Source organism: Monopterus albus, unplaced genomic scaffold (assembly GCF_001952655.1).
Source record: "Monopterus albus unplaced genomic scaffold, M_albus_1.0 scaffold18.1, whole genome shotgun sequence".
Lineage (NCBI taxonomy): Eukaryota > Metazoa > Chordata > Actinopteri > Synbranchiformes > Synbranchidae > Monopterus > Monopterus albus.
The window spans coordinates 8,073,975-8,084,682 of NW_018127898.1; the positions used below are offsets into that span (position 1 = coordinate 8,073,975).

General features: G+C 39.4%; 1 protein-coding gene across 1 annotated transcript in view; it reads right to left on the minus strand.

The window, feature by feature from the left end:
- Positions 1-10,708, minus strand: part of itpr1b (inositol 1,4,5-trisphosphate receptor, type 1b) — an 87,408-nt gene that overhangs the window by 39,201 nt on the left and 37,499 nt on the right. Inside the window, 3 exon segments of the mRNA XM_020593181.1 lie at positions 1,502-1,631; positions 2,563-2,610; positions 3,482-3,517. Of these exon segments, the coding sequence (XP_020448837.1) occupies positions 1,502-1,631; positions 2,563-2,610; positions 3,482-3,517 (214 nt within the window).

Genomic DNA, 10,708 nt, shown 5'->3' on the forward strand with positions numbered 1-10,708 from the left:
AATGCCGAAAGAGTCAAATAGTTATGACGTCGCGTAGCAGCCCACTTCCTTGTTTGAGCATGGTTGTGTTCACCTTTCCAGCAGACCATACTTGTGTACACATGAATCATGCTCGAGACCACCTCTTCAAGTGGACTCAGGCATAGTGCACGAGTCCGGTATGCTTGTGTTTACATTGATCAAACTGAACCTGACTTTGGGGTCAAGTGTACTTGAAACCAGGCCTGGATCCCTAATGTGAAAGTGCCCTTTGACTGATTATTAGGCTGGATTTTGAGAGCATAAAGGAAAATGAATTGAATGAGTGGCATAAAGAAAGAGTAACCAGAGAGATGCTATCCTCACAGAAATAGTACATATAGTGGCTTTAATGAAGCGTCCAGAGGATATCTGAAGTCTTGCTTGTGATGCACAGAATGAGCCACAGGTGTCTTTTCTATCCATTCAGCCACAGCATACAAATAACAACATAACATTACATGTGTCTGTAATCCGTCTATAATTTCTACTGCTGCTGAAAAGCACAGCCAGCCAGGGTAGCTGTGGTGAGATAACAACACCCATCAGAGCCATCTCTGGCTGAGCAAGCTACTGAATCAACAACACATCCCATTCTAGATGCAGCTTGGCTCTCTAGTTGCCTGGCAACAACACAACCTACGTTATGTTTAGGAGGAGAGGTGAAGTCCAAGTGCTTAAAGGAGTACAAGGCCATAGCTGTGAATAAGATCTCATTGCTTTTTTTTCTTCATTCACAATTATTAGAGAATGATGACTCATCTCTGTGATGAGACACCCCAAGCAACGTGCTGGAATAAATCAATATCAGCTGTCAGGCTCAGACTGAGAGACTTCAGTTTGGCATCCTGTAAATGTACTCTCATGAACCCAGAGCACATATGCACAAAAGGTTTACTGCTGCATACCAAGTATAATCCAGATGGGCGATGTCAACCCATGTAAAAACTCTCGTGTTTTCTGCTACCCACTGGAAATTTTCAGTGGTATGTTACTATGACTGTTCTTTGTAAAACAAACATTTACGACATATAATTTATGAACACTTTCTTTCACTTCATTCATGGTAAAGGTATTTGAACTTCTGTTAAGACTATACAACAGTGCTTTGGTTTAATGAAATAGAAATTATTTTTAAATGTGTCTGTGCCCTCCGTTTACTTGAGCTGATTTCACATTAGCAGGGGTTAAAAGATTTTCTTTAACATTAAGGGACCCTGAAAATTCCCAAGTTTTGTGTAAAGTTTCCTTTCTCGTACAAACCAAACAATTTAATATTTTCCATCTTTTCTCTTGGTCCTATAATGTTTCAATTGTGTAAAACCTTTCAGCTTTTTTATTTTTACTATGGGTGCCATATTACAGCTGGTATGTATAAATTCTATTAATATTTAATTTAAATTTTAATCTTGATCCAGTTTCCTGAACTTATCTATAGGAGCATAACCATACGGACACACTGAATCTGTACTCTTACACACACCTGTAGGTGATTTTCCCTGTGCTCCAGCAGTAAGTGGACCATTGCTGAAGGTTGTGAGGCTATCTCTCCTCTGGCCAGGTTTGATATTCCCATAGTATCGATTGACCAGGACCTGTCGCAGAGCTTCTCCCTGTCGTCAAGAATGGATGTTAGGAGATGAAGCCACACCATCTTACAGAAACGGAGCTGGAAGTCAATGTCAGTGCAACTGTGCTAAAGTAGCAGTACAGGATAACACAAATAATGAAAGCTTACACTTAATAATTTTAAGTCTCACATCAGAAAGTACACAAAAGAAGAGTGTAAAGAGTTAAAGACCTGTATGTAAACCTCCTCAGGAAAACCTGTTATAAAATGCATTCTTGATCACATCCAATCTCCTTTTAAAATCACATCTATTCCATGTGAAAGCATTGCCTTTTGTTTTTCATGCTACTTGGGTCCTTTTAAGAGCTGCTCAATGCAAAATAAATAAAAAACTTTAGAAATATTGCAGTTATACAGAAATACTGTATAAATAAAAATGTAATTAAAAACAATAACTAAAATACACAAAAAAGCACCTAAAAGTTCTTTGGCCTTAAACCTAAACCTAATAAGAAAAATGAAAGTCGAAAAATGCAGTCGAAACACACCATTTTCTTACTGACCTGAGTCAGTGATGTTCAAAACCATAATGTGGCCTCTCCCTTCTCAACATATGCCAACATTTAGCACTGACCCATATTGGTTTGATATAAATCAGAGCAGCACAGTCACCTACATGGTCCCTGTGGGCCAAACATGTCACAAGCTGTGAAGTTAAAGGTCTATCTGTTAATCTGCTTCACATGTTACATATTGAGAGCCGATGTACCAGAGTCAAATTCCTCGTGTGTCCAACACACCTGGCCAATAAAGCTGATTCTGATTCTGATGTTACATATCATATAACTGAAAGGGAAGTGAGTGAGTGCCATGCTAGGGAATCGGTGGGACTGTAAAGACATCAAGTCGTTCAGTTGACCATAAATAAGATGGAGGCCTGGGACAGACCACAGCAAACCAAACTCAGTACCTACCCTCCTTTGATCCTCCAGTTGCTTCTGAGGCTGGTTGGGATCAAGCTCCTTAAAGGGGAGGTGAGTTATCAGAAAGCAATAAAATAAGAAGAAAATGAATGTAAAATAAAAAAAAAAAAGTCCAGAAAGGAAATTTGGGAAAAAATTAGAATACAGTGCAAATTAAAAACTAGCTTTACTAGCATGAAAGAACCAGGTTCAAACTAGATCGTACAGTTATGAGGGAAGTGGTTGTGTCAGGAAAGACTTGAGGTCAAGTCAAAATCATGCAGGCCTTGTGCAGACTGATATCCATTATCCACTCTGTACATACACAGAGTTGCTTATCAAGAAAATTTTGTTTCATAACTTATTTCAAACCTCAAATTTTATATCACCATTTTTTATTCAATTTATGAAAACTCTGAAGGCTCAGATCCCCACACCTGACAGTCCACTGTGTGAAAATCCATACTAACTGCGACACCCTCATTACTTCACAGTTACACAGAAAGACACGCCATGGGGGAGTGATAAAAGCTGAGATACACACTGTAAGCACCAATCTGGCACAGAAAAATGCCTCACCCATGACATTACTCCCCCAACCCACACACAAAAAATAGGTGTGGAATTTGGACTTTGCTCAAAAGGCAAAAGGCAGATGAAAAGATGAGCTAATGGCAGGAGGGAGGGCAGAATAGGTGACAGGTAAGGCACAAAGGACTGATATGTAGCATAAATTAAGTTCCACATAGAGAGCAATACACACAAGGGGGCCCTCAAGAAGAAAAACACAAATGTTGTGACTCATCTATTTAGATAAATAGATGTTTGACTAAACACAAGTGTAATGGATGGAGTTAGTATGCAAATATGTCAAATGACCACTGATCAGCAGAGACCCATATTAGCAGGTCAATATGGGTCTTAAACACACCTCAGTAGGGACTTCAGGCTCAGGTGGAGGTGCCAGCTGATTAGAAATAAAAGGATGATGTTAGTCAAAGTTAGAAGATGTAGAATTATTTATGCTGCCTCTGCCTCCAAAGAGTGGCATGCTCCCTAAAACCTCTACCTAGTACTGCAACAAACTTTTTGCCTGATATTTACTGATGCATCAATCTCTATAATGATCTACTGCACAGTAACTCACAACTGCACATCATAACTGTGTGTGACTTAAAGACCCAGAGGCAGAGAAAACACAGACAAAAATCATGTTGCTTCCTGAAGTGCAAAAAAAAAAAAAAAAAATCTTATTTAATTGTGTATCTGGTGTTATGTGTTTTCATGCATGTAGGCAATGGCGCAGTGAATCATAAACAGCATTAACCTACTGCAGAAAGAAAGCATGTAAGTGCACAAAAAAATGCTGTGAAGTTCACCACAGTATAGACCGCTGCCTACAATGCTACACTGTGATGTGTTTAGCATTAACCTCCAGCTGCCTACACTGAATTTATATCAAAGAGCCAGTAAAAGCAAAAATATGCAAACTCATCTGAGTACCAATTTCCATTTACAAAGGTTATTATGAAGGCCACGTGAGAATGACATCTTCTGTAATCCAGCAGATATTGACTACATTGGGGAATGTGGCTCAATTTAACAACTGACACATTTTTTGCTATTGGAAATCTATTTAATAAAAACCTAAATGATGTGGCACAGGTAAAAAAAAAAAATCCTGATCACTAAATAAAAATTTCCCCTCAAAATCTGAAGCACATTTAATCTCTGAGCAGTAAATATTTTGAGCCCATTTTCAGTAGATTTCTCAAACTAATACAACACACAAAGCAAATTCAGTACTAAAAAAAAACAAGGGGTTAAAGAGAAAAATGAAGACAAGCACCAATGTTAACTTTGATGGTTAACCATCAGTTAATGGGAGGTCAGTTGTTTAAATAAAACATTAAATAATAATATGCAATGCATTTCTTCACACTTTAATACTAACACCCTTAATATTCATACAATTGAATTTAAAGTGAAATGAAACAGAATAAAATAACATGAGAGTGCAGAGGCCTTCAAATCCAGTTGTTCAACAAAGTAAACAACTCATTTAACTGACAAAGCTTATAAAGATACCTATAAACACACATATAGTCACAAAACCCCAATTCTATGAGACAGCAAGCGTGAGCAACTAAATATTAAACAGGTAACCCTCTGTAACACAGTCTGCTGCTTTATGCTGAATAATTGTGCAACTGGACAGGAATTTCCCTATATCAAGGCTTCTTTTGCATCAACACACTTATTTCCAGAGAAAAATGGTGATGCATCATGCATCACCAAGGCTGTGCTCAGCACGTCTCTAATACCTTTCAATTTTGTTTGAAATGTAACTACTGTTTTGAGTAATGGAACATAATAACCAATGTTTGCTAGATCTGACTTAATATAGTCAACAGCTCGTCTGGAATTTTTTGCGTATAAAAGATGCATCAGCTGGACGGATTGATTCCATGACTGTCACCATCAGCTCTACTTATTATGCTTCCCAGAATGTGAGATAAGATCTCCACAGTGACAATGCCAGACAAACAAAATGAGGTCCAGGGCATTTGCAGAAAAAGAGACAGTTGAGGTCATATAATCTCACTGACCACAAAATTCTGTGCATTTCTCCGTGCATGACGCACTTTTCTCGAGGGGCTGCCTCAAGTCAAACCATCCCTTTGTTTAGAATAGCATTGCTGAGAGACTTAACCCACATCAGCCAGACAAAGTGAGTACTGCTTTATCTCATCTCACTGTTAGGTCATAAGGAAATTGACTGTTCATAATCCAAGAAACAAGTCTTCAAGGAGAAGGCTAGAGGAAAGGTTTACTATAACATTCTGCTGACAATATAAAATTGGCCCTCTGCCCTGTAGCAGAGGCAGACCACAGCCAATAAACACGTGTTACATCGGCTGAAGTGCATGCTCACCACTAAAAGTAAAACCCCCAGTTTCCTTTGGCCCGTCTACCTAGTATTGGTCGAGGTGCACTACTGCTACCACCTCCAGGAGGAAATCTCTGCTGCATTTTTACTGCCAATTACCACTGAAGGTGACATATCAGTGGAGAGTTTAAAATTCCAGGAAAACTGAGGAAAAAGGAAAGAAAATTGTTGGTTCTTATGTAACTGCTGCCCGAGAGCTGGCTGGACCCCAAGAATCGTGCAGCATGAAGCTAAAGAAACCGGGGCAGTGCTGCATGTTGCTGAGAAATGTCTGCAGCTCCCCCTGTTGATGGAGGAAAAAAAAAAAAAAAACAGCAGATCAGAGTCTCCTGACAAGCAGAGCCTATCAGAAATAGCTTGGGAGGTAGTTAGTGGAGGGAATGGCAGCTGGATATGTTGTACACTGGTAAAGTTGATGAAGAACAGACAGTGAAAGTGAAATGAACAAAGAAATATTTGTAAAAGGAGCGACAGGGATGAGGTCAGAAGAAATGTATAAGGGGAAAAACAACAGAGGATGCAGCAATTTTTTGCCAAACAAACAGTAGTTGGTCAAGATAATGAGGAGACTGTGATGGGCTGGCTTAACACATGAATGGAGAGCTTGGAGAGTTCAAATACAGTACTCTCACACAGATAGTCAGACCAATACTTTCCCCTGCATAGACCCAATCTGTTACAGTATATACTGTAACCCTAACTTCATTTGTGGGTGATATATTCAGTCCCATCCTCAGCACACTGGATTACATCACAGAATAAAACAGAAGCTTCATTTCCATCTGGTCCATTTAGCCTCTCAGTCTCCCAAAGAAAGAAGCCCACATGCACGTGAAGGAAACACAACCACATGCAGTGAATGCAATGATCTGGCCTGACAGTGTGGGCGGCAAGGCCCGCCATGTCTCGTTTTCCACTGCTTTGCATTTTATCACATTTCTATTTCTGGAGGAATGAGATAACCTCTACCAATGGGCGAACCATCACTCTGCTTTATCCCACTCTCTTTACACAGAATCCAGCCCACAGACTGAGCGCACAACAAGAGAGGAAGTAAGACTGTCAGAAATGAGAGAGAGTGACTGCTTTCACAGGTGACCTTAGGCTAGGAGTTGGGTGGAGGTGTTGTGGTACTATAGATCAGCCAGTAACAGCAGGCTTAACACTGAGGTTACATAACAGCTATCATGGCAGCTTGTCTTACTGTTGCTGAGGGAGAATTGGAGTTTCAGCCTGCTCGTCTTCCATCTGAATGATACCCACACACTTGCTACCATAAGTATGTACATTGCTGTTAATGAGTCTGTGCAGGAATGAGTGACATACAGTATGTGCTGAGGGTTGCGGAATAGGTATGGTATGCATTATGGGAAGAACATTTGGGGACACTTCCATTTGTACAGGTGTTATTATTGTTGGTCAACATCCAAACACACATACAGCATTCTTTCTGCAGCTGAAACCAAATATTGTTGGGATAGACAGCACTGCTACTGAGATTTTTGGTTCATTATCCTTATTATCTTACTATAGGATGATACCCTGAAAAACTCTGACTTCATTTGTTAATTGCCTTTTTCCAGATAATGCTTCAGAAGATGTAGTAACAGTCTTTTCCAACAATGCCTTTGTACAGATAAATTTTGTCACCTGTAAGAATTGTTAACATCAATTTTCAAGGCTTAATTTACTTCCAGTGCTGCAGAAAACATGGAAGTTAACCATTCATATAATCCCTGTTCTACTGTATATGGCATTTACATACATTTCTAGTGTTTGGAGAGTTTTTTTTTGTGTGTTTGTTTTACCTCTAGTAGCAGTTGACTTCTTAGCTTTTTACCATTTAAGGTTATTCACTGGATTTGAACTGCTTAAATATCATGATTACAACTGGAAAAACTTAGATGACCCCAAACTTTTGACCAGTAGTGTACATTCCTGAGATACTGAAAACAGGAGAAGTTAATGAAACAAAGCTCTGATCTCCGAGAAGAACGGCCCTGTTTTTAAGGAAACTGGGGATTTCCACTGCTACAATAGCAAGTGGCAAATACAAGGAAGGAAGGGAAGGAGGGAAAATGAGATAGTGAAAGACATAACAGAGAAAATGAGGACATGTTGCTTCCTGGCAACTCTGGAAAGACCCTTTGTGACAATTTCTCCATTACCCCAACTAACATCATTATTCACTTCCCTTACACTCTCTTGATTAAGTGACTAGTTGACTTTCAGCCTGTTTCACACTCTTCATTATTCCTTCCCTGCTGGCACTGATTCTCCTGCTCTGACAATATGTACTTTCAGTTTTGACAAATATAGTAATTTCAAGAGTAGGCTGTAAATATCAAGATGCGGAGTAAAAAGCAATGCTGACTGAAGGTTCTCAGCTCAAGGTGCACTTACTAGATTTTTTTCCAGAGCTCTCAACCAAATCATAGAGTTCAGCTGCCATGGAGATCAATCTGTTCACATGCAAACTCAGGAGAAGTTAAGACTTTATGCATAGCACCTTAAGGACTTGTCATCTTAACCACATTAACCTGCTCAACATTTGATTACTTTGTTTTGTTTGTTGTGTCTTGTTGCTTTTCTTTTCTTTCCTCTCTCCTCTATCCACTCACCCCAACCAGTCAAGGCAGAAGGCCACCCACCAAGAGCCTGGGGTCCTGTCAGAGGTTTCTTCCGTTAAAGGGAGTTTTTCCTCTCAAGTGCTTGCTCAAGGGGGATTTGTTGGGTTTTTCCTCAATAATAATAATAATAATAATAATATGTAAAGTGCCCTGAGATGACTTTTTCTGTAATGTGGCACCATACAAACTGAACAGAACAGAATAGAATCTAAAAAAGCAGGACATGATTTTTACCTGTTTTTCCAAACAGCTATTTCCAAGGTCAAGAATGAACTTTGATGCTTGCAATGATGAGAAGCCCCAAAAGTGCTGTGGAACAAATCACACTGTAACAGCTACTGAGCTTACATGTGACCTTCATCTGCTCATGAAAAACTTGATATAAATGAAAATTCAAGGAAAAAACAAGGAAGTGAATCTTGAGTGGAGACAAGAGAAAGGCAGACAAGAGGTTCTAAAGGTGAGGGGCCCAGACTGAAAAAGCTCAGTCACCCCTGGTAATGAAGTGAACTGCTGAAACAACCAAAAGACCCTGCAAAGACCTACGACATATGAGGGATTACACATTAAAATGTACCTGACAGCCTGACCATGCAGTGCCTTTAAAGGTATTAGTGAAGTTTTCAATTTGATCATAAAACTTGGCTCTTAAGCTCATAGGAAGCCAGTGAATACAAGAATGAGGATAACGTGTTCTCATCTCCTAGAAATGGTTAAAGACCACCCACTACTTTGAGCAAATAAAAGGTGGGTAGACATCTGGTCTGCAGTAATTCAAATGAGAAAAGATCAAAATTTGTAGGTATTCAAATAGACATTTGTGTGGTAATGTCAGTACTCTTAAAAAACATAGATGACTGGTTGTTAGAAATGTTAATAAGCCCAAGGCATTTCTTAAAGACATAACAGAGAAAATGAGGACATGTTGCTTCCTGGCAACTCTGGAAAGACCCTTTGTGACAATTTCTCCATTACCCCAACTAACATCATTATTCACTTCCCTTACACTCACTCTTGATTAAGTTGACTTTCAGCCTGTTTCACACTCTTCATTATTCCTGCCCTAATAAAGATAACCAAATTTAATCAGTGATAGCTCCACAATCACAAGGTCAAAATGAATAACCCAAAAAAAGAAATGCACTAAATGAATTCTCCCTGTCCCTATCATTAGGCCAGAGAAAGAGTCAAAGAACTACAGCAAAAAGTAAAATGTTTACTTCTGCCTCAAAACTCTAAATTAAAAAATAATGATGACTCAGTCAACAGTGATGTCACTGAACCTGTTCCAAAGGTTCAGAACTGCAACGCTGCTAAAGCTGATGTGGTACACAAGAAGCACAAAAATGCAGTACTATCAATCTTAGTTATTTGGTGAGCTCTGGAGAGCCAAATGTGCCACGCTCAATGACCTTCCCAAAATGGCACAGGTTTATACAACAAAAGAACGGATACAACCTGGTCCCAGTACCAGGACCACCAGGATGTAAAAAAAAAAAAAACAAACCAACAACAACAAATAAAAAAAAAACTATAAACATATGTGTTGGATAGGTCACTTCCTAGCCTGTTATGTCGGCAGTGAAAGGTGATGGTTCCTCTGTAGTCACACCCATACTGTAATCCCTGTGACACCAAACAGAAATGAGGAACCATTTTTATCCACTTCCTTAAAGTCACAGGTTATAACCCCACACATAAGTTTACCATGCACATGCATGACATACAGTACACAGCCCAGCACCCTGTGTTATGAGCCATTAGATGGAGTATCCCAGGCTATATATACACTCACACCTGCTCCTGTAACACTGACAAAGGGCTTAGAGGAATAATATGCTTTATCGCCAGCAGCCATCATGAGGGGGCTGTGCAGAATGTAGATCAAGTGACCAGAAAAATATGAACAGCTCTAACCTAATAAATATTACAATTCAGTTCAGCTTTTATTGAGACTACTAAGTCGTCAGCGGGACTGTGGCTACCACTGGGAACACTGAGATTATGTTCACTATATTTTTTCTCATCAGAATTATGTAGAGAATATTTTGAAAAAGAATTTAGGCAATTTTCTTGAGGTGAGTGTGGGATACATTCAGGTCAATTATATTGAAAGATGTCTCTACTAATTTGTTCCTCCCATTTACTGGAGCAAAAAACATTTGAAACTCCTTAAAATATACAACTAGAATTACTGCTAGAGTTATGTGACTCCGCCAACCAGTCAAATGGGCCAGACATGTGGACACTGACCTTGACCATTGACCATAGAAGTCTAATCTGTTCATCCTTGTGCTAAATTTGAAGAAACTCCCTGAAGGCGTTCCTGGCATATCATGCTGACAAGAATGGGCCAGCTAAAGCCATGATGACTCTGGCCACAGCTATCACAGGCGCAAAGGCATAAAATTTCAATGCTAAAATCCAAAGTTTCAATCGTGACCGCTACTGAGTAAAAACAACAATTTAAAACTACACATTTCATTAAAGTCAGGGGCTTGGATTGGATTAGAGTCTACAGGGGTTCCATTATTCTTGCCACTCAGTACCCATTACCTTCACAATCCTGCTCTACTAA